Below are 25,075 nucleotides of genomic sequence, written 5' to 3'. Positions count from 1 at the left end.
CCGATGAGCTTCCTTCACCAGCAGACAACCCCATTGCTATCCTAGGGTTTGAACCCTAGGCCTAACAGGGAGCAGCGAGTGCTAAGTGAGGAGAAGGAGAGAGAGAGAGCTACAACCTTAGCCTTAGCATAACCTCTTAAACTGCATTAGCAACAAAGGTGTTTAACCCTAAACCTCGATAACCTCGTGGATCCCCCTCGTCGAACAGAACAGCTTATTCCATGCAGGTCGCCCCCTTCACCTGCGAGCACAAATTGTGGGGAGGACGAGGAGGGAGGGGGGGGGGGGGGCAGGGGCGGGATTAAAATGATGTCACAACAAAAACAACAAACCATATTTACAGCCATAAATAACAAGCCAATTACAACAATTAGAACAAAATGCAAGTCAAAGTAGAAGTTTGGCGTTCGTGTCTGGACCCTTCCGCTGACAATGATTGGAACCCTTCGGCTCACGATGATTGGAACCCTTCGGCTGACAATGATTGGAACCCTTCGGCTGACAATGATTGGAACCCTTCGGCTGATGATTATTGGAACCCTTCGGCTCACGATGATTGGAACCCTTCGGCTCACGATGATTGGAACCCTTCGGCTGACGATGATTGGAACCCTTCGGCTGACGATGATTGGAACCCTTCGGCTGACGATGATTGGAACCCTTCGGCTGACGATGATTGGAACCCTTCGGCTGACAATGATTGGAACCCTTCGGCTGACAATGATTGGAACCCTTCAGCTCACGATGATTGGAACACTTCGGCTCACGATGATTGGAACCCTTCGGCTGACGATGATTGGAACCCTTCGGCTCACGACGATTGGAACCCTTCGGCTCACGACGATTGGAACCCTTCGGCTCACGACGATTGGAACCCTTCGGCTCATGACGATTGGAACCCTTCGGCTCACGACGATTGGAACCCTTCGGCTCACGATTGGAACCCTTCGGCTCACGACGATTGGAACCCTTCGGCTCACGACGATTGGAACCCTTCGGCTCACGCCGATTGGAACCCTTCGGCTCACGCCGATTGGAACCCTTCGGCTCACGACGATTGGAACCCTTCGGCTCACGACGATTGGAACCCTTCAGCTCAGTATGATGGAACCCTTCAGCTCAGGATGATTGGAACCCTTCAGCTCAGTATGATTGGAACCCTTCAGCTCAGTATGATTGGAACCCTTCAGCACACGATGATTGGAACCCTTCAGCACACGATGATTGGAACCCTTCAGCTCACTATGATTGGAACCCATCAGCTCACTATGATTGGAACCCTTCAGCTTACTATGATTGGAACCCTTCAGCTTACTATGATTGGAACCCTTCAGCTCACTATGATTGGAAGCCTACAGCTCACTATGATTGTACCTTTCAGCTCACTATGATTGGAACCATTCAGCTCACTATGATTGGAACCCTTCAGCTCACGATGATTGGAACCCTTCAGCTCACGATGATTGGAATCCTTCAGCTTACGATGATTGGAATCCTTCAGCTCACTATGATTGGAACCCTTCAGCTCACTATGATTGGAACCCTTCAGCTTACTATGATTGGAACCCTTCAGCTTACTATGATTGGAACCCTTCAGCTCACTATGATTGGAACCCTTCAGCACACGATGATGGGAACCCTTCAGCTTACGATGATTGGAACCCTCCAGCTCACTATGATTGGAACCCTTCAACTCACTATGATTGGAACCCTTCAGCTTACTATGATTGGAACCCTTCAGCTTACTATGATTGGAACCCTTCAGCTCACTATGATTGGAAGCCTACAGCTCACCATGATTGGAGGCCTACAGCTCACTGATTGGAACCCTTCAGCTTACTATGATTGGAACCCTTCAGCTTACGATGATTGGAACCCTTCAGCTCACTATGATTGGAATCCTTCAGCTCACTATGATTGGAACCCTTCAGCTTACTATGATTGGAACCCTTCAGCTTACTATGATTGGAACCCTTCAGCTCAGTATGATTGGAACCCTTCAGCACACGATGATTGGAACCCTTCAGCACACGATGATTGGAACCCTTCAGCTTACTATGATTGGAACCCTCCAGCTCACTATGATTGGAACCCTTTAACTCACTATGATTGGAACCCTTCAGCACACGATGATTGGAACCCTTCGGCTCACTATGATTGGAACCCAGGTTCAAATCCCTTAAACTACAGGGATTTGTTCATCGTCAGCTCAGGTCCTTGCAGTTCATGCAAAACTACACCAATGTCCACTTTCGTGCTTACATTTTACAAGCTCCTGCATTAACCTTAATATCAATGAAGAAATTATAAATAAATAAAATTGTGCATCATTTGAAAAGTTGAAATGTTTCACATCTTATCATCATGAACACAAAACAATGGACAGAATGGTGTACAAATGTAACCCGTGGCGTATTTGGAATCCCTTAGCCCACTTGAGCCGGTTGCGCTCTCTTACATGCCATAGTAGACCGATAACCTCTCTTTCAGAGGAGGAGGAAACTGCTCAGAAAATCGGCGCCAATTCTCCACTCCAACCTGGCTCTTGAAGCCGTGTAGAATCTGCGGAAATGACGACAAAGACAAGGTGTAGGCGACCGTTCCCTTTAAAGACGTTTTCACATCAGAACAGCTTTGTGGCCGCAGGTCTTTAAATTTGTGTGGTTTCTCTACCATCCCACCTTGTAAAACATCTCTCTCAAATCGTCTTTGGGGTTCACCCAGGAAGCAACAGCATCGCAGAAAAAAATAAAATCCTGTAGAGGAAGGCACGATGGCATGCTTCAGAAAAACAAGGCACATGAGCAACTGCACAGAGGGACGAACGAAACATCGCCACAATGTAAACTACAACGGCACCTGGTGGAGAGCAAGGGCACAGATCGTTATTGAAAAGTGGGGGTGGGACGTTTTCTGGCAAATTATTTTGAAGTGGCGATGACGATGATGATGTTTTTTTTGTCATTTTCATAAATTTAATATGATCGCATCAATAGTCACCAATTTCAAATCTAATATCAAACTTCAAATTGAATTGACGATACAGTATATCAGGAAGTCGGAAGACTTTCTTTGTAGGGATGGCACACAATTCCTCAAAAAATAAAATCTACCAAGATACAAACTTGTAAACCTATGAAAGTTCCTACCAGTCAGTCGTCTGTGGAGGTGTGGCGGACACAAGCAAGGTACACGAATTCAGCGCACCAGCAGGTGGCGCGAACGTCCAGGTGGGGAACTGGCATGCATGCCCCGCCTATCGACCGATCGGCCACGCCCGGGGACGAGGTGTGGCCTCGGCACAGAGATGCGGGCTCTAAGCTCGGGCCCGCCCAGTGCTGCAGTTCGAGCTTTCATAATAAAGACTCTTGGTTTTATCAAACGCGTTGTGGCCTACCTCTTTGGCAAGCAAGTTGTGTGCGCAGCACCACACTTCACTGGTGACCCCGACGTGATCTCGTCCGACCGCGGCCCCCAGTTCACCTCGGAGCTCTGGGCCGCGGTGGCGCAAGGACTCGGGGTGAAGCTACACCACACCACGGCCTACCACCCCCAGGCCAATGGCCTGTGCGAGTGCTTTCATCGCTCCATGAAGGCCGCGCTCCGGGCCAGCCTCGGCGACGGCGGCTGGGTCGACAGACTCCCCTGGGTCCTGCTGGGCCTCAGGACGGCGCCCAAGGACGACCTGCGCGTGTCCTCGGCGGAGCTGGTCTTCGGGCAACCACTGCGGGTACCGGGTGAATTTATCCCTGACTCCACGGCTCATTGGTCCGCGGCACAACAGCGCTCTGCCCTTCAGGAGACCGCCCGGAGGTTCGCCCCGGTGCCAACGGCACACCACGGTTGCCCGCCTTCCCACGTCGCCCCGGAGCTTCGCACAGCAAAGTACGTGTTCATCCGGCACGACGCCCACCGGGCACCGCTACGGCCCCCGTACGACGGGCCCTTTCGCGTGTTGGAGGCCGGGGACAAGTTTTTCACGGGCAACATCGGCGGTGCCCCGGATCGCATTTCTGTGGACCGCCTCAAGCCGGCCCACCTCGATCCGGACCACCCCCCGCCAGCGCCCCCCGGCGGTCGGACCCCCGGCACCCCCAGCCCTGCCGTCCCGCCACCCCCCAGACCGGTACCCATCACCAGGGGGCGTTTTGGCCGAGTCATCTGGCTTCCCCGCAAACTCACCCTTCAGGTGCGTGGGAATTCTGGGGGGGGTGCGTGTGGCGGACACAAGCAAGGTACACGAATTCAGCGCACCAGCAGGTGGTGCGAACGTCCAGGCGGGGAACTGGAATGCATGCCCCGCCTATCGACCGATCGGCCACGCCCGGGGACGAGGCGTGGCCTCGGCACAGAGATGCGGGCTCTAAGCTCGGGCCCGCCCAGTGCTGCAGTTCGAGCTTTCATAATAAAGACTCTTGGTTTTATCAAACGCGTTGTGGCCTACCTCTTTGGCAAGCAGGTTGTGTGCGCAGCACCACACTTCAGAGGATTTCACATTAAATAGCACTTATTAACCCTTTGTGTGCTGTATCTTGTTTTGTTTTTTTGTTTTGTTTTTCCAAAATTATCATTCCCCAAAAAATAAAAATATATACATTTTTTTTGGTAGTTTAAAAAAAAATTCATCTTGTGACAAATCTGCAAAAGCAGCACACAAAGGGTTAAACGGCTTCAAATCAACTTCCTCAAGCTTAACTGTGATAAATCTGAAATAATCATCATTGGCCCAAAAACGCTCACAAAATCCACCCATAACTTTGCCCTCCACATCGACGGTATCCCAGTATCCACCTCCCCTCACATCTGGAATCTTGGCGTCATCTTTGACCAAACCCTCTCCTTCGACAAATACACTAAACAGATCACAAAGTCAGCCTTCTTTCACCTGAAAAACATTGCCCGTCTCCGCTCATCCCTCTCCTCCACGGCTGCAGAAACCTCATCCACGCCTTCATCCCCTCCCGTCTGGACGACTGCAATAGCCTCCTCTATGGTTCACCCTCAAAAATCACCAATAAACTCCAATACATTCAGAACTCCGCTGTCCGTCTACTCACCCATTCCCGGACCCGTGACCACATCACCCCCGTCCTTTACAAGCTTCACTGGCTCCCCATCCCCCAGAGAATCCAGTACAAACTCCTCCTCCTGACATACAAAGCCCTCCATAACCTGGCCCCATCCTATCTGGCTGACCTCCTCTCCAGACACACTCCCACCCGCAACCTCCGCTCTGCTGGTACCAACCTCCTGACCCCCTCCATCCGGACCAAATTCAGATCCTGGGGGGACAGGGCCTTCTCCATCACTGCTCCCACCCTCTGGAACTCACTACCTCACACCATCAGAGACTCCTCCTCACTCACCACATTCAAAACATCACTAAAGACCCACCTGTTCAACACTGCATTCACATTCAACCGACAGCATTTAACCCCTGACTATCTCTTCTCCTTCTCCCTCCTTTTGCTTTAAATATTTCCCTATTGATTCTTGTCTTTTTGCAATTGTTGTTTTCATGTATTGTTATGCATCATGTTTTCCACTCTGTCAAAGCGCCTTTGGGCTTCTTGAAAAGCGCTATACAAAATAAATGAATTATTATTATTATTATTAAACGTTTGGACAGCATCTCTGAACTACAAAATTGACAGAACAAAAATAGCCTGTAATTCTTCTTTTCAGACAATAACTCACCATTGGGTTAATCTCAGTACTTTGATCAAACACGAATCGACTGCATTTTACAGTGGGGGAAGGTCCATGACACCTCAAAATTTTCACAACTTAAAAGGATTCCATGAAAAGTAGATGTCCTTGCATATTTACACATTGGGCAATGAAGTGCCGAGAGGGGTGGCCGGGACAAAGACTGTCAATCAGCCTGATGGGGGCGGGACCACAAAACACATTGGACTGTATGTACTATTTATAATGTTAGATCGTCTATAAAGTATGTACAGTACTGTACCATTACAATGTGAGTACATTTATAAAGTATGTACAGTGCTGTACCATTACAATGTGAATACGTCTATAAAGTATGTACAGTGATGTACCATTACAATATGAGTACATCTATAAAGTATGTACAGTGCTGCACCTTTACAATGTATGTACATCTACAAAGTTTGAACAGTACTGTGCCATTACAATGTGAGTAAGTCCATAAAGTTTGTACAGTACTGTGCCATTACAATGTGTGTACGTCTATAAAGTATGCACAGTGCTGTACCATTACAATATGAGTACATCTATAAAGTATGTACAGTGCTGCACCTTTACAATGTATGTACATCTACAAAGTTTGAACAGTACTGTGCCATTACAATGTGAGTAAGTCTATAAAGTTTGTACAGTGCTGTACCATTACAATGTGAGTACGTCTATAATGTTTGAACAGTACTGTGCCATTACAATGTGTGTACGTCTATAAAGTATGTACAGTTCTGTGCCATTACAATGTGTGTACATCTATAAAGTATGTACAGTGCTGTACCATTACAATATGAGTACGTCTATAAAGTTTGTACAGTGCTGCAACTTTACAATGTGTGTACATCTATAAAGTTTGAACAGTACTGTGCCATTACAATGTGAGTACGTCTATAAAGTTTGTACAGTGCTGTACCATTACAATATGAGTACATCTATAAAGTATGTACAGTGCTGCACCTTTACAATGTGTGTACATCTATAAAGTTTGAACAGTACTGTGCCATTACAATATGAGTACATCTATAAAGTATGTACAGTGCTGCACCTTTACAATGTATGTACATCTACAAAGTTTGTACAGTGCTGTGCTATTACAATGTGAGTAAGTCTATAAAGTTTGTACAGTGCTGTACGATTACAATGTGAGTACGTCTAGAAAGTATGTACAGTGCTGTACCATTACAATATGAGTCCATCTATAAAGTATGTACAGTGCTGCACCTTTACAATGTGTGTACATCTATAAAGTTTGAACAGTACTGTGCCATTACAATATGAGTACATCTATAAAGTATGTACAGTGCTGCACCTTTACAATGTATGTACGTCTATAAAGTTTGTACAGTGCTGTGCCATTACAATAAGAGTACGTCTATAAAGTTTGTACAGTGCTGTACCATTAAAATGTGAGCACATCTATTAAGTTTGTACAGTGCTGTACCATTACAATGTGAGTACGTCTATAAAGTTTGTACAGTGCTGTACCATTACAATGTGAGTACGTCTTTAAAGTTTTTACAGTGCTGTACCTTTACAATATGAGTACGTCTATAAAGTTTGTACAGTGCTGTGCCATTAAAATGTGAGTAAGTCTATAAAGTTTGTACAGTGCTGTACCATTACAATGTGAGTAAGTCTATAAAGTTTGTACAGTGCTGTACCATTACAATGTGAATACGTCTATAAAGTTTGTACAGTGCTGTACCATTACAATGTGAGTAAGTCTATAAAGTTTGTACAGTGCTGTACCATTACAATGTGAGTACGTCTATAAAGTTTTTACAGTGCTGCACCATTACAATGTGAGTACGTCTATAAAGTTTGTACAGTGCTGTACCATTACAATGTGAGTAAGTCTATAAAGTTTGTACAGTGCTGTACCATTACGTTGTGAGCACGCCTTTAAAGTTTGTACAGTCCTGTACCATTACAATGTGAGTATATCGACAAAGAATGAACAGTGCTGTACCATTACAATGTGAGTACGTCTATAAAGTTTGTACAGTGCTGTACCATTACAATGTGAGTACGTCTATAAAGCTTGTACAGTGCTGTACCATTACAATGTGAGTAAGTCTATAAAGTTTGTACAGTGCTGTACCATTACAATGTGAGTACGTCTATAGAGTTTGTACAGTGCTGTGCCATTACAATGTGAGTACGTCTATAAAGTTTGTACAGTGCTGTACCATTACAATGTGAGTACGTCTATAAAGTTTGTACAGTGCTGTACCATTACAATATGAGTACGTCTATAGAGTTTGTACAGTGCTGTACCATTACAATGTGAGTACGTCTATAAAGTTTGTACAGTGCTGTACCATTACAATGTGAGTACGTCGATAAAGTTTGTACAGTGCTGTACCATTACAATGTGAGTACGTCTATAAAGTTTGTACAGTGCTGTGCCATTACAATGTGAGTACGTCTATAGAGTTTGTACAGTGCTGTACCATTACAATGTGAGTACGTTTATAGAGTTTGTACAGTGCTGTGCCATTACAATGTGAGTACGTCTATAAAGTTTGTACAGTGCTGTGCCATTACAATGTGAGTACGTCTATAGAGTTTGTACAGTGCTGTACCATTACAATGTGAGTACGTCTATAGAGTTTGTACAGTGCTGTACCATTACAATGTGAGTACGTCTATAGAGTTTGTACAGTGCTGTACCATTACAATGTGAGTACGTCTATAGAGTTTGTACAGTGCTGTGCCATTACAATGTGAGTACGTCTATAGAGTTTGTACAGTGCTGTACCATTACAATGTGAGTACGTCTATAGAGTTTGTACAGTGCTGTACCATTACAATGTGAGTACGTCTATAGAGTTTGTACAGTGCTGTACCATTACAATGTGAGTACGTCTATAGAGTTTGTACAGTGCTGTACCATTACAATGTGAGTACGTCTATAGAGTTTGTACAGTGCTGTACCATTACAATGTGAGTACGTCTATAGAGTTTGTACAGTGCTGTGCCATTACAATGTGAGTACGTCTATAGAGTTTGTACAGTGCTGTACCATTACAATGTGAGTACGTCTATAGAGTTTGTACAGTGCTGTGCCATTACAATGTGAGTACGTCTATAAAGTTTGTACAGTGCTGTACCATTACAATGTGAGTACGTCTATAGAGTTTGTACAGTGCTGTGCCATTACAATGTGAGTACGTCTATAAAGTTTGTACAGTGCTGTACCATTACAATGTGAGTACGTCTATAAAGTTTGTACAGTGCTGTACCATTACAATGTGAGTACGTCTATAGAGTTTGGATTACAACATTTATGAACTAGAATAGCGCTCGGTAGAGGACAACTTTCTCGGGATAACCATTATTGAAAGAAAGATGTCGGGATGGTTTCACATGATAATTTCTTGTGATCATCCTGACCTAGTTGCCATACTTTTTGGAGTAACATCCCGACAACATTCTTTTACATTTAAAAAATGTATTACTTGTGTAATGAAATTGTGTCTAAAGTTGAACCCAGGTGTTATGCCGACTCTGTCCACTGAGAGGCTCCTATAAGAATTCGGACTGGACGGCGCTCCGATGATTCCTGTGACATTTAGTCTGTGTGATGGAGTGCATACTCAGATGGTGCGTGTTACTCTTGTACTAATTGCACATCCATTACTCACTTCTATGATTACTGGATACTGATATGTGGCTTGTTGGTTTCTTTCAGGTATTGCTCGACATCGATTCTGAATTAAACTCACTCTTGGGACAATGTTGTAAATCTGATTCTTACAACAACTTGTACCACTAGATTTATTGCCAACTATTGCGAAATATTACGAACACATTTTTGACATTATTTTATTTTACCGCTGGATACAGGTACTGGGGTGGAAGAACAGAGAGTTTGAAGACGGGGTTGATGGTTTGGGGGGGGCGGGGTGGGGATTTGAGGCGTGCGTTTGGGGGTGGGGACCAGAGTTTGGAGAGGGAGTTGACGCTTTGTGGAGGGATGGGGGGCGGTGGGGGTGAGTGGTTGAGGCATGCATTTGTGGTGGGCACCAGAGAGTTTGGAGAGGGAGTTGACGCTTTGGGGAGGGATGGGGGCGGTGGGGGTGAGTGGTTGAGGCATGCATTTGTGGTGGGCACCAGAGAGTTTGGAGAGGGAGTTGACGCTTTGGGGAGGGATGGGGGGCGGTGGGGGTGAGTGGTTGAGGCATGCATTTGTGGTGGGCACCAGAGAGTTTGGAGAGGGAGTTGACGCTTTGGGGAGGGATGGGGGGCGGTGGGGGTGAGTGGTTGAGGCGTGCATTTGTGGTGGGCACCAGAGAGTTTGGAGAGGGAGTTGACGCTTTGGGGAGGGATGGGGGGCGGTGGGGGTGAGTGGTTGAGGCGTGCATTTGTGGTGGGCACCAGAGAGTTTGGAGAGGGAGTTGACGGTTTGAGGGGGGTGGGTGGGGTTGAGGCGTGCATTTAGGGTGGGGACCAGAGAGTTTGGAGAGGGGGTTGACGGTTTCGGGGGCGGGGTGGTGATTTGAGGCGTGCGTTTGGGGGTGGGGACCAGAGAGTTTGGAGAGGGGGTTGACGGTTTCGGGGGCGGGGTGGGGATTTGAGGCGTGCGTTTGGGGGTGGGGACCAGAGAGTTTGGAGAGGGGGTTGACGGTTTCGGGGGCGGGGTGGGGATTTGAGGCGTGCGTTTGGGGGTGGGGACCAGAGAGTTTGGAGAGGGGGTTGAGGGTTGGGGGGTGGGGGAGGGGGGGGTTGAGGCGTGCATTTGGGGTGGGGACCAGAGAGTTTGGAGAGGGGGTTGACGGTTTCGGGGGCGGGGTGGGGATTTGAGTAGTGCGTTTGGGGGTGGGGACCAGAGAGTTTGGAGAGGGAGTTGACGCTTTGGGGAGGGATGGGGGGCGGTGGGGGTGAGTGGTTGAGGCATGCATTTGTGGTGGGCACCAGAGAGTTTGGAGAGGGAGTTGACGGTTTGGGGGGTGGGGGGTTGAGGCGTGCATTTAGGGTGGGGACCAGAGAGTTTGGAGAGGGGGTTGACGGTTTCGGAGGTGGGGTGGGGATTTGAGGCGTGCGTTTGGGGGTGGGGACCAGAGAGTTTGGAGAGGGGGTTGACGGTTTCGGGGGCGGGGTGGGGATTTGAGGCGTGCGTTTGGGGGTGGGGACCAGAGAGTTTGGAGAGGGGGTTGAGGGTTGAGGGTTGAGGGGTGGGGGGGGGGGGGGGGTTGAGGCGTGCATTTGGGGTGGGGACCAGAGAGTTTGGAGAGGGGGTTGACGGTTTCGGGGGCGGGGTGGGGATTTGAGGCGTGCGTTTGGGGGTGGGGACCAGAGAGTTTGGAGAGGGAGTTGACGCTTTGGGGAGGGATGGGGGGGGGGGTAGAGGGGTTGAAGCATGCATTTGGGGTGGGGACCAGCGAGTTTGGAGAGGGGGTTGATGCTTTGGGGAGGGATGGGGGGGGGGGGGTGAGGTGTTGAGGCGTGCATTTGGGGTGGGGGCCAGAGAGTTTGGAGAGGGGGTTAATGCTTTGGGGAGGGATGGGGGGGGGGTGAGGTGTTGAGGCATGCATTTGGGGTGGGGACCAGAGAGTTTGGAGAGGGGGTTGACAGTTTGGGGGGTGGGAGGGTGGGGTTGAGGCATGCATTTGGGGTGGGGACCAGAGAGTTTGGAGAGGGGGTTGACGGTTTGGCGAGGGGGGTGGGGGGGGTTGAGGCATGCATTTGGGGTGGGGCTGGGAGGTGAGGATTTAATCGAGCAATTCAATTTAAGAGATGATAATATTGTTACGTTTGTCGGGGGTAGGCAGTGATGACTTTAGACCAGGTAGATTTGTATAGATTAGTGTGCACCGATTGTCACGAAGAAGAAGAACCACCAACTAATAAGTAGGGAATTTGTTAAGCCCGGATGGCGGATTAAGGTGCATCTTCGTCCCCATTACGAGGAATGGGGCATGTTAACTAGCTCAGGGATTATGTTAATTCCCTGCATGTCTTTCCCTTGGTGATTTATCCCGGTCTCTCTTGGCACCGCACCACACGTAGGGCTAGAATCCCACATTTAAATGCAATAACAATAAAAACCAACCGGAAGCCAGTTCTGAGCACTGCCGATGGTACGGCAACCCGCTACATCACCACAAGGTCAGGCAGGTCGAGAGCCACGCCCAAAAGGGGCAGTGATTGGCCAGGGCTGTTGATTGACAGGAAGGGCGGAGTAAGAAGGGACTCGCTGATTGAAAAAGAACCACAAATGACATCAGAGCCGGGACATTAAAAGAACGCTCTGACCAACATTTTGCCTCTTGCGTTTGGTCGTTTTTGGATGCCATTGCGAACGGTCGTAGTGCTCCTCTCCTCCCCCTTCATGGTTTCGGTTCTGGCAGTAACGGTTGTTTGCCGGCATCTTCTCCTCGTTCCCCTGTTCGTCTGGCCATTGAGAGCGAACAATCCCTCTTGCACCTCTCTTTCCGAAAGTGATAGTGAACGGGGAGGATTCATCACGAGCAGCTGTGTTTCGACGTCGGGCTGGGGGACATGAGGCGGAAGAGCCCGGGACAGAGAGCTGCGGGTTTTCCCAAGCAAGAACGACGAGCGGCGCGACAACTCCTGTTCATTTCGCGCACGAGGCACGGAGTGAAGGGACGCATGGCGAGTCCTGTTTCGCGCCAACGCGCGCGCTTAGCGCGCAACGTCGCCAGCGCCCCGGGCGATTTTTACAACCCTGACGAGACCTCACCAGTGATCTGAGTTAAGTCCATCACATAATTCCAACACAATTATTTTCCAGTTTATTTTATCCTTCGTCTGTGTTTTGTGTCTGTTTGTGGGGATGTCCGGCTTGGGAGTTTTAGTTTATCGTGCATTTTATTTTGTACCGGCACTTTCTTTTAATAAAGCTGGTGTTTTGGACATTTTAAATCCGTTTTCGTTTGAGTTATTTTCCGCAGGTTTGAGGACTGCGGTGGGGATCTGTGCAGGTAAGTGCTTCAGCATCCTCGTCCTCTTCCTCCCCCTTTCTTTCCCCCGCGTGTATTAACTCCGCCATTGAACTGAACGCTTCGGAGTAAAAGCTCGCTCGGCAATCTGTTTCCTGGGGAAGATTTTAATCGCCAGGAACACGACAATATTTAACTGTTCTTTGCATGATATTGTTTAAGTTACATAACAAATATATTTTAAATGCCGCTGGATTTCGGCGGGAACCTCACCTCCTAATTTATCAATATTCCACTGACTCTCTGTCTATTCGAATCAATCAATGGCTCAGAATTCAATTTTGTTTTATAAAATGCATCAAATCAATTGCAAGGAAAACTGTTTCATAAACCTTTGTGAGTACTGTATATACATATTGTTACGTTTGTGGGGGGTAGGCAATACCTTAGTCCAGGTAGAATTGAATAGGTAGTGTGCTCCGACTGTCGTGAAGAAGAATAAACCCTCATGTATCATAAGTAGCGATCCGGTAGACCGTATGTCGTGGAAGAGCGTATCTTTGTTCCCATCACGAGGGGTGGGATATGTTAATTAGCTTGGGATTAATGGTAAATCCCCTGTATGTAATGGCCTGTTATTTTTCCTCTGTTCCTTATGACACATGCAACACACACACACCTAGCCAGGAAATCACGCATTAACCACACTAAATAAAAAGCGACCGGAAAACAGGACATTGAGCACTACCGCTGACAACACCGACTTGGTGAGCACACAGGCACAGGCAGGGCCATGAGGCCACACCCTGAAGGGCAGCGATTGGTCCAGGATTGATTGGCGCAAGGACGGCTAAGATAGAACAATGGGATTGGTGAAGCAGGCACAGATGACGTCAGAGCCCTGAGTATAAAAGAACGCTCTGCCAGACATTTTCTCTCTCCTTGCTTCTTGATTTCCTCGCATGTTCTGGGTTTGGTGGAGAGCGGTCGCCTTCCCGACATTTTCTCGTGGCTGGCTATGATTTTCGGGATTCGACAACGAACGGGCGAAGTTCACGAGTTCTCTCTCTTGGCCTCTCTCTTCTTCGTCTTCTCGTAGCTGGCTCTGACCTTCTGGCTTTGGCGGTAAAGGGTCACGATTTGATATCTCGCTCTGCTTCGGGAGTTCATGGCGAGTGGTCGGAGTTCATAGCGCTCTTGTGCTGGGAGACGTGGGTGTTGGTTGGTGTGGAACAGACGGCGAGTGGACGAGTGCGGGCTGCTCGCTTTGGGCTCGGTGGCTGAAAGAGCGAGCTGCATGCCAAGGTCATTCCCGCGCACAGACTTCACGCCAACGAGCGCATTTTCACGCGCAAGGACGCGGGGAGCGGGACGATTCCTGACGAGGTTCAAGAGCCAATTAGAGATAAGTGCCACACAAACACATTAATTTTTACAGTTATATTTCCCTTTGGCTGTATTCCGGTCTGTATGGGCGCACTCCAATTAGGAATTTAGTCTTATCGTGCATTCTTTGTTACCGGCATTTTCTTTAATAAAGCGGCATTTTTGTACATTTTAACCCTGTGTCGGCTTGGAATTAATTTATCCAGGTGCGAAGAAGTCAGGTGGAAGCCATCCAGGTAAGTTTGTCATCCTCCTTTCCCTCGAGTGTAAAGAATACCGTCATTTTTGGCTTGAACGCCTTGGTGTAAAGCTTGTTTGGTCATCCGTGTCGCCATGCGGCGTTCACTACAGGGTAGTCACACGACAACATATATATATATGTGTGTTTTTTGTTGTTGATGACCAAAAAAGTGGAGGGACCAAATGCTGGATGGGTGTTGTTGGTCTGAATGGATAAACACCACAGGACTTTTCATGGAGGTTTCCGATTAGCTTGCGGAACAGATGTGGATGAGGTCCTCCATTTGAGGACCCTTGGCACTCCAATTACACATTAATCTCCAATGCAACAACAACTAAATAAACTTATCTTACCTGAATATTCCACTATGGGTGGGCAAAGAGGCTACTTTGGAAGAAAACTTGAAGGAACACAACACTGCAGTGGGAATGTGAACCCGGATCACGCTTTAACTTATTTTTGTTTTTTGTATGCAAGATCGAGGCTCGTGAAAGAGCTAACATTAATCACACAAAAAGTCAAACTGACACACAAAACACAAAATAAGGGGAGTGGTAGACAAGATGGGGAGAGAGGGGGAAGGACACAAACACAATATTTGACAGCAAGGACATCGAGAGAACTGTGGGAGGGAGAGGGCTTGGGGGGAAGTGAGAGAGGTATAAAACATAGGGATACTGCAAGAACTTCCAGGAAAGAAGTTGGAATTTAAAAAAAGTGTATCTGGGGTAAAAATTAGTGGGGGTAGAACAAGATCAAGGTTTTGGATGGGGGAAGATAAGAGATGGTGGTGAACAGCTGTTTTAAAGACCTGGAGGGAGGAGTGGGATTGAAGGGAGTGGGGGAGTTTGTTCCAGAGGCGGGAGAAAAGGGGAATGAAAGAGTGAAGGTGAGCAGAGAGCCTAGATTTTGGCAGTTTTACCATAAGAGGGTTGCTGGCAGATCTTGTGCGACCTGTAGGAATATTTGGGGGACAGAGCACAGAGAGAGCTGGGGGAGCAAGGCCGGAGAGGAGTTGGTAGAAGACAGAAAGACCACCAACCTGCCTGCGGTGAGTGAGTGAAAGGCCCTTGGAGTTAGCTTCATCGCAGGAGATTCCAATGATTCTGAAAGCTTTGGTTTCAACAGCGTGAAGCCGAGCTAGGTGTGAGGCAGGAGCACCGGCCCAGAGGGGGGAACAGTATTCCATTGAGCTGCAGATGAAACCCTTGTATGTGGTGAGGAGCTCAGGTGTGAAGGACTTCGCACGACGGAGGATGCCCAGTCGGCGAGGATGCCCAGTCGGCGACTGGCTTTGGAGGCCAGCTTGGAAATGTGGTTTTCCCAAGAAAGATCATGGCAGACAGTGAGACCCAAAAGCTTGAGCGACAGAACTTCTTGGAGAGGATTGTTGATAAAGTGGATGGGAGGGTTTTCCAGTCGGTCTTTTCGGAGAGACATAGTAAGAGTGTGAGATTTGTCAGGATTGAAAGACATGTTCCACTTGTTTGACCAGTCTGTGATTTTGTCTAGGTCTGCAGAGAGTGAGGAGGCTGCAGACTGCCGATCTGAGGGATGAGGAATGGAGCGACAGAGAGTGGAGTCATCAGCAAAGAGATAGAGAGGATTTTCCAGAGAGTCAGAGAGATCATTGATGAAGACCAGTAATAGCACAGGGCCCAGAACCCTACCTTGGGGAACTCCAGCCAGAACAGGCAGAGGAGACGAGAGAAATCCATTCAGGGCCACACGTTGACTACGATCAAAGAGGAAGTCCGCAAGCCATGCGAGGAGATTTCCATGGATACCATAGGAGGAGAGTTTCGTGAGCAGAGCTGGGTGCCAGACCGTATCGAAGGCACGTGATATGTCAAGGGAGACAGCTCTGATTTCCTGTTTGGCGTTGAGGACCTCCATCCATTGGTTAGACAGCAGAAGCAGCTTGTCCAGAGTAGAATGACCTGGTCTGAATCCAAATTGATGATCGGAGATCAAGCCATTGGAGAAGAGGAAGGATTCGATATCCGAAGCAATGATGGATTCCATGACTTTGCTGATAATTGGGAGCAGGTTGATTGGGCTGTAGTTGCAAGGATCTGTTTTTGCACATTTTTTGTGTAAAGAGGTAATGTTGGCTGATTTCCAAACTGATGGAAGATGACCTTGAGCAAAAGAGAGGGCGAAGAGAGCAGAGAGAGGGTGAAGAGAGCAGAGAGAGGGTGAGAACGAGCGACAGAGCAGGATTTTAGGACCCGTGAGCTGATGCCGTCTGGTCCAGTTGCAGAATCAGTCGGGGTTTGACATAAACTTCTCCACCTTGTCAGGAGAGAAGGACACGGAGTCCAGGAACAGCTGGGTTCGACTGGGTAATGTGGGTACAGAGAGCGATGGGTTTGGAACACAAGACACACACACACAAGGCACACACACACACAAGGCACATGACACACACAAGGCACACACACACACACACACACACACACACACACACACACACACACACACACACACACACACACACACACACACACACACACTCACTTAATTAATTAATTGTACAGTATCGGTTGTTCCTAAACTTAAATAATTTAAAGGATTGTTGTAAACACCGACTTGAAGTGCTGTACTGTAGATATTAATTGTCGTGCTGTAGATGTTAATTTTACAACATCCCATATTCAACTTTATTTAAATTGTAAACGTCAAACATAGTTTCTCCACCTAAAGCAAGAACTTTAACCCGTAAGCAACTGACTAGTTTCCCGACTACATGGATCATCAGCTGGGCACCGTTCTTCCTCGAGGTTTCAATCCTTTCAGCCCAGGACCTCTCCAAACAGCGGATCCACAACCTCGATCATGGATCCACATCAATTGATGGTAAATCAGTGGATCCACAACCTCAGTTGCGTCCAGGCAGTCAGTCAACCCATCAATGCAACATCACTTATCCCAACTTTACTTGCAATAGGATTTAAGGTGTTATCATATATTTATAACTTTCCTTACACACTCTATAATATGATAATATCATTAAATCATTCACATCTTACCCTTGAACACATCAATCGACCAAACAGCATGACCACACCACCTACCTCGCGATCAAACTCTATTTCGAATGTTCAAACTGTCATTTATAACGATTTTTGGCATGCTGCCGTATCCTAGCAACCACTGATTCCTAGCAACATTAATTTGTAGTATATTTAATGATTATATTGTACTGTATTTACATAAAGATCTCATGAATAATATTATATTGTACTGTACTTGTATTATATTGTACTGTAATATAATATTATATTGTACACTTAGAATGTTCAAATTGTCATTTATAACGGTTTTTGGCATGCTGCCGTATCCTAGCAACCACTGATTCTTAGCAGCATTGATTTGTAGTATATTTAATGATTATATTGTACTGTATTTACATAAAGATCTCATGAATAATATTTTTACTATTCGTATTGTATTTCACTAATTCGATTTGGTGTCGTTTTGTGATTTTAAAGAAAACTTGTTTTAATCTACCAACTACAGCTCCCTGCGCTAACATACGTCTGACTAGTTGTTGTAATTTATTGACCAGTTCAGAGCTGTGTGTGGTTGCTCTCACAGTCCTAATTATTTCACCTGCAACCGTACCATAAAATAGCTTTTTGGGAATGTTGCTGTCTAAGAAAGGCATTCGGACAATGTGGAATGGAAATGCATCTCGTTTATCAAATAATTTGGTGTGAAATTTATTATTATGGATATCAATTTGTAATTCTAAAAAGGAAACTGAAGTGGAAGTTTGGTTTTCCTTTTTTAATTCAAGTTCTTTTGGATATATGTCATCATGAAGCTGCTCAAATATAAATCCATCATTAATTGCCAACAAATCATCAATGAATCTGAAGATGTTTCCGCATCTTCGTGCAGTTGTTAATTTATTCCTGCACATGTTCTGGACCCAATCAAACTCGTACATGTGCAGAAACAAATTTGCAAAGAAAGGGGCTGGATCTGAACCCATGGGTATGCCCACTGTCTGCTGGAGTATCTTGTTGCCAAATGTAAAGAAACTGTTGTTTAGCAGAAATCGAATACTTTCTTTGAGTTTACTTTTTGAAAAACGACATGAATATTGATTATCCTTTACAGACCAGTGTGCTTTGTTTCGATATACATTAATGTATATTCTATTACCTCCTGCAAATGCTTTATCTATTGCTCTGTCCAATGCGGTTACCAGCTTGTCATGTGGAATGTTTGTGTACAATGTGGAAAAATCAAAGGTTGAAAGACATTTTGCTTTACCCTTGTTATTAATGTTGTGGACACTGTCGATTACCGGTTTGGAATTGTCAATGATCCAGAATTTCTTAATACCAGAATAAAACTTCACTTTTTCATGGTAGTTTTTTAAGCATTTATAGATTAGTTTCATTGCCGCTGTAATACTGCCCGACAAAGGTTTCAAACTACATTCTCTACTTGCGATGATGAACCTCATCTTACAAGGGTGTTTGTGCATTTTTGGGATCCAGTAAATGAATGGTAATTTATGGTGTTTATCCGGAACGAGCAGTCTTCTCACCGTTGAGTGATTTGTATGGTGTTGTATCAAGTCTGTTTCGTTATCGTTACTTATTTTGTAGGTCTTTGAAATTCCCGTGTCTAAGCCCAATTCTTCCAAAAGTGTTTGAATGTAGAATGTTTTACATACAAATGCAATATTATTATTTGCTTTGTCAATTGGAACAATAACATATTAACACACACACACACACACAAGACAGACACACACACACACACACACACACACACACACACACACACACACACACACACACACACACACAAGACACACACACACACACACACACACACACACACACACACACACACACACACACACACACACACACACACACACACACACACACGGATCTGTTTTTGCACATTTTTTGTGTAAACCACTAATCAGGTACGTGGGAGGTAAAGGGAGGTTTTGCACCACTAATCACAAATCACGTGATACATTCTCAGGGCATGCGCACTGTGCAGTCCCGTCCTTCCACTAATGAAATCCAGCACAATGTGCACAAGATCCAAACACAGGTCTCTGTTATTAAAAAATTACGACCAGCACAGTGATGATTTAAGAGGTAACAACTTATTTGGGAAATGCTAATATTGATTTATACAAAATTAGATGATGCATTTGGAGAACATCCCCCATCCAGGTCTGTGTGGATTGTACAGAGCAACACATTTTATGTTATATTCGAGTAGAAAGTGGGGTGTGTAATCTCCCCTCATCAAAAAAGTGAGGGGGAGGGATATCTCTCCCCATCCTCCATCCATCGACGCCAATGGTAGAGTGCATACCTCTGTCAGGCTGAACAGTTTACATTTTGTATCCCTAACCAACAATACCATACCAACCGCCTAACCAACTTATCCACCTAAGTTTTGTCATAATCTGTCCACAACTTATCACTTTACAAAATATTGGATCCACATTTGGATCCGGATCTTCACCAAAATCTAATCATTTCATCCTTGTCACATACCCAACCTATCCACCAAATTTCGTCCGAATCTGTCGACAACATTTTGAGATATCCTGTTCACAGACAGACAGACAGACAGGGGTGCAAACATAGCCTCTTTACACCTTTGGTGGAGGAGGTAATCAATGATAGCAACTGCTCAACAACTGCTGAAAAGAGTCCCTCGTGTAAAGGGAGGCCACAACGAGTTCAACCCTCATTAGGACACGTACCTGAACTACTCCGGCCGGGTTCACGCCGATCATTGCACAAATTCCTCGGAAGGCTGAGTCTTTCTCCTCATTGTCTCGAATGTTTCGTAGAGATGTGCACCTGGTACGTACACACACACATACACGGTATCCTGTAAATACACTACATGCCCAAAAGTATGCAGACACCCCTTTTAATTAGAGGATTCGGATATTTCAGCCACACCCATTGCTAACAGGTATATATAATGAAGCACACAGCCATGCAATCTCCATAAACAAATATTGGAAGTAGAATGGGCCGTACTGAAGAGCTCAGTGACTTTCAACGTGGCAACGTCATAGGATGCCACCTTTGCTTTCCAACAAGTCAGTTCGTCAAATTTCTACCCTGCAAGAGCTGCCACGGTCAACTGTAAGTGCTGTTATTGTGAAGTGGAAATGCCTAGGAGCAACAACACAGCCGCGAAGTGGTAGGCCACAAAAACTCACAGAACAGGACCACCGAGTGCTGAAGCGCGTCGTGCGTAAAAATAGTCTGTCCTCGGTTGAAACACTCACTACCGAGTTCCAAACTGCCTCTTGAAGCAACGTTAGCACAACAACTGTTCGTCTTGGGATCTTCATGAAATGGGTTTCCATGGCTGAGCAGCCTGTATGCGGTTAACGCTCACATGATCATGCACGACGCCATGTGTCGGCTGGAGTGGTGTAAAGCTCGCCGACATTGGACTCTGGAGCAGTGGAAATGCGTTCCTCTGGAGTGATGAATCACGCTTCACCATCTGGCAGTTCGAGGGATGAATCTGGGTTTGGCGGATGCCAGGAGAACGCTAACTGCCCAAATGCATAGTGCCAACTGTAAAGTTTGGTGGAGGAGGAATAATGGTCTGGGGCTGTTATTCATAGTTTGAGCTAGGTCCCTTAGTTCCACTGAAGGGAAATCTTAATGCTACAGCATACAATGATATTCTAGACAATTGTGCACTTCCAACTTTGTGGCAACAGTTTGGGGAAGGCCCTTTCCTGTTTCTGCATGACAATGCCCCCATGCACAAAGCGAGGTCCATAGAAAAATGGTTTGTCGAGATCGGTGTGGAAGAACTTGACTGGCCTGCACAGAGCCCTGACCTCAACCCCATCGGACACTTTTGGGATGAATTGGAACGCCGACTGTGAGCCAGGCCTAATCGCCCAACATCAGTGCCCCACGTCACGATTGCTCTTGCGGCTGAATGGAAGCAAATCCCCGCAGCAATGTTCCAACATCTAGTGGAAAACCTTCCCAGAAGAGTGGAGGCTGTTATAGCAGCAAAGGGGGGACCAACTCCATACTCATGCCCATGATTTTGGAATGAGATGTGTGATGTTCGGCGTCCACATACTTTTGGTCATATAGTGTATATAGAAATGACTACTAGCAGCAGCATCCAACAATAATCACCTTGAATCTAAACCAAGAAACAAAGGCCGCTTTCCTCAGACACCGTGCAAACAACGCTCCACCACAAGCACCGTTTGTGACGCTCATGGAGGATTGCCTCTACTCACGGCTGGTCGACGTGCAATAGCCACACAAAATTCACGTGGCCCTTGATGGCACACTCTTTCGCCGTATTTTCCAAGCATCCCCATTGCATTTCTGGTGCTTATCCTGATCGTATCTTCCAATACACAAGGCCGCAAAAAAATCCCATTATTTCTTCCTATCCATCGCCAACTCTTCCATTTTTCACCTTCATTCCATTGGAAGCTTTTAGTTCTGCTTAGACAGAATCCTCCTTCTCAGATTGTCTCTTCTACTTCTTCTTCTTCTTCTTCCTCTCTTTTCCCTCGGTGTCCAGAAAAACTTATTTTTTTAAATTGTCATCTTTCCTCATATATTCTCTCTGTAATATCTTCTTGTCCTTGCTTCTTCATTTGAGATTCTTTCTGCCCCGATAACATTTAAAACGAGAAGGTATTCATAGAATACTTACCCCACGCAGTCGACTAGGTGCATGCCAACTCTTCTGTTTTTTAAAGGTTTTTTTTCTTCTTTCTTTGAGGCAATATGGCTGCCAGACCACCTAACTGATTACGTCATACATTTACATTCTCCAATATAATTGTTGCATTGATCACACTCCAGAAATTTCAAACTGATCAGACTAAGCGTTGTACTTTATGAATTATAAAATTCAAAATGAAGGTACCAATGACAGAAATTATAGTGCACAGATTTGGATCTTCACCAAAATCTTATCAATTCGTCCTTGTTACACACCCAACCTGTCCCCAAATTTCATCTGAATCCGTCCATAACTTTTTGAGATATCCTGCACAAAAAAACAGACAAACAAATGAAAAAGAACGACAAAGACGATAAAAGAACGACAAGACAAAGACGACGTCCGCTTCCGGTATGAAGAGGACGCAGGCGTCACATGCTCGCCGCTTCTTCGACCGGGCCACTGTCAGTTGCTTGCTTTTTTGGTGGTCGTGCGGATTTTTTGGCCATTGAGTCTGCCCTCTGCATATCCCCGGCTCTGCTCCCTGCTTCGCCTGCCCGGCTCCTTCGCCTGCTTGCTGTTTCCTTGGGCGCGCTCTCGTGGGTTGTGACCATCGCAGCGGTTTGGTGGCGGTTTCCCGCCGTGATCTAGATTTGTAGCGGCGGCGGTCGATTGCCGCTGCATTTGCCGCTTTGCCGTGATCAACCTTGGCCTCGTGATCGTCTCTTTGCTCCTGCCTGCCCTCTGCTTGGTCCCGGCTCTGCTCCTGGCTTCACCTACCTGGCTCCTTCGTTTCCTCGGGCCCGCTCCCGTGGGTTGGGACCATTGTTTCACCTCCTCAACCTTGGCCTCGTCTCGTCTCTCCGCTCCTGCCTGACATGGCTCTGCGGTACTCCGCCACAAGGCTCCTTCTGCTCAATACCCGCTCCACCCCATCATGCATCTCTGCCATCAAATCAAATGGACGCCTCCGACGACCCAGGTACATTCACCGTGGCTCCGTTCGTAAGTTTGTATATTTGCAATCAGGTCACTCCATCCCCGTCCTCTGGTCGGCTCAGCGCACTCTCACTCTTCGTCCCAGTGCACCTGGTCACAGCAACGCACACAATCGCACCTCCTGCCTACGAACCCTGGCTAAATCACCTGAATTCATCCCTGCTGTTCAAAACAACATCAAGCTCACCCTGTTCAACACCCGGTCCCTCAACAACAAATGCCTCATCCTGAACGAATACATTCTGGATAACAAACTGGACTTTTTCCGTCTCACCGAAACCTGGCAACAACCTCTGGACTACTACACACTCAACCTCACCACACCCAATGGATATTCCTACGTCAATATACCACGCTCGGGGGGCCGAGGTGGTGGAATTGCCGTTATCCACCGTCAAGACATCAGGACCAGCCTCATCCCCATCGCCTCATCCTCATCATTTGAACACCTGGCTTTTAAACTCTCTGGTCGCACGCAGTCAGTCATGGCTGTCGTCTACCGCCCTCCCAAACCACACCCATCATTCCTGTCTGACTTCTCCTACTTTCTGACCCAGAAAGTAGGAGAAGTCAGACATGGGTTCCCTCTCCCCCTCAATCCTCCTCCTTGGTGATTTCAATATCCACATGGACTCCACTGACTCCACAATAACCACTGACTTCACTGATTTACTCACCTGCTTTAACCTCACTCAACATGTCGACTTTCCTACCCATATCCGTGGTCACATTTTGGACCTTGTCTGCTCCACTGGATTAAATTTGCACCATCTCTCTGGCTCCGACCTCACCCTCTCTGACCACTTAGCTATCACTATGACCATCAATATCCCCACCCCAACACTAAGACATTATCGCACTATCAACTTCCGTAAGCTAAACACTCTTTCACCTACCTCATTCTCATCCACCCTCTCTGAAAAAAAGGCCACTTCTCCCTTCGTTGACCTCCACACCCCTTCCGACCACACTGACTACTACAACCACACTCTCTCCTCCTGCCTTGACCAGCTTGCGCCTGTAAAAACCAAAACAGTTTCTTTCACCCATTCTGCTCCCTGGTTTACCCGTGAACTCCGCCTGATGAAAACTCGTGCTCGCCAACTTGAAAGACTCCGCAATAAAACAGGTCTCACAGTTCACTCCCAAGCCTACAAGGACCACCTACAACACTACAAAGATGCCCTCTCCCGCGCCCGCTCCGCCTACTTCTCTCAAATTATCCACTCTGGCTCCGGAAACCCAAAAGCACTCTTCTCGACAATAAACAAACTCCTCCGCCCCCTGGACACCACCACCCAGTCATTCACAGTCGACAACTGCATCTCCTTCCTCTCTTTCTTCCAACGCAAAATTGACAACATCTACAACAGCTTGACCACCACCACACCCGCTCCCCCTCCAACCACCTGCCCCCCCTTGTCCTGCCATCCCCTGTCTCGGTTCTCCCCAATCTCCCCTACTGACCTCTCTGAACTCCTCATAGGAATGAAAACTGCCACCTGCACTCTTGACCCCATCCCCTCCAGCTTTGTCAAGGCCTCACTCCCTGCTCTCTCTCCACTTATCATTGCAACAATAAACTCCTCCCTGTCTACAGGCATCGTCCCACCTTCCCTCAAAATTGCTGCTGTTACCCCCATTCTAAAAAAACCTGGTCTAAACCCTGACACCCTAAACAACTTCAGACCAATCTCCAACCTACCCTTTCTGTCAAAAGTTTTGGAATGCGCTGTAGCCACTCAACTCAAACATCACCTCTCTGCCAATAACCTGTATGAAACATTCCAATCCGGGTTCCGCTCCAACCACAGTACTGAAACTGCTCTCCTCAAAATCACCAACGACCTTCTCCTCTCCTCTGACGCTGGCAACCTCAACATTCTCGTCCTCCTCGACCTCAGCGCTGCCTTTGACACCATCGATCACACCATCCTCCTCACCCGACTTGAATCCACCTTTAACGTTACCGGCACTGCCCTCTCTTGGATTAAATCATACCTCTCTGACAGACGCCAGTTCATCTCCATCAATAACTGCAAATCCCCCACTGCTCCCCTCCCCCAAGGTTCAATTCTTGGCCCCCTCCTCTTCATCCTCT

The 25,075-nt window shown here is 46.9% G+C and overlaps 1 protein-coding gene across 2 annotated transcripts in view; it reads right to left on the bottom strand.

The window, feature by feature from the left end:
- Positions 1-25,075, bottom strand: part of LOC137421317 (transportin-1) — an 89,870-nt gene that overhangs the window by 2,731 nt on the left and 62,064 nt on the right. For both annotated transcript variants that reach the window (XM_068107238.2, XM_068107239.2), the window contains 4 exons: positions 20,006-20,105; positions 2,682-2,756; positions 2,459-2,562; positions 1-241 (listed from right to left, as the gene is read on the bottom strand). The exon at positions 1-241 is cut by the window's left edge and continues 2,731 nt beyond it. In XM_068107238.2, coding sequence (XP_067963339.1) covers positions 238-241; positions 2,459-2,562; positions 2,682-2,756; positions 20,006-20,105 — 283 coding nt within the window. In that variant the 3' untranslated portion in view covers positions 1-237. The remainder of the gene's footprint in view (positions 242-2,458; positions 2,563-2,681; positions 2,757-20,005; positions 20,106-25,075) is intronic.

Source organism: Myxine glutinosa, chromosome 2 (assembly GCF_964187855.1).
Source record: "Myxine glutinosa chromosome 2, kmMyxGlut1.1, whole genome shotgun sequence".
Taxonomy (NCBI): Eukaryota; Metazoa; Chordata; class Myxini; order Myxiniformes; family Myxinidae; genus Myxine; species Myxine glutinosa.
This window is presented reverse-complemented; position numbering and strand designations above follow the sequence as displayed.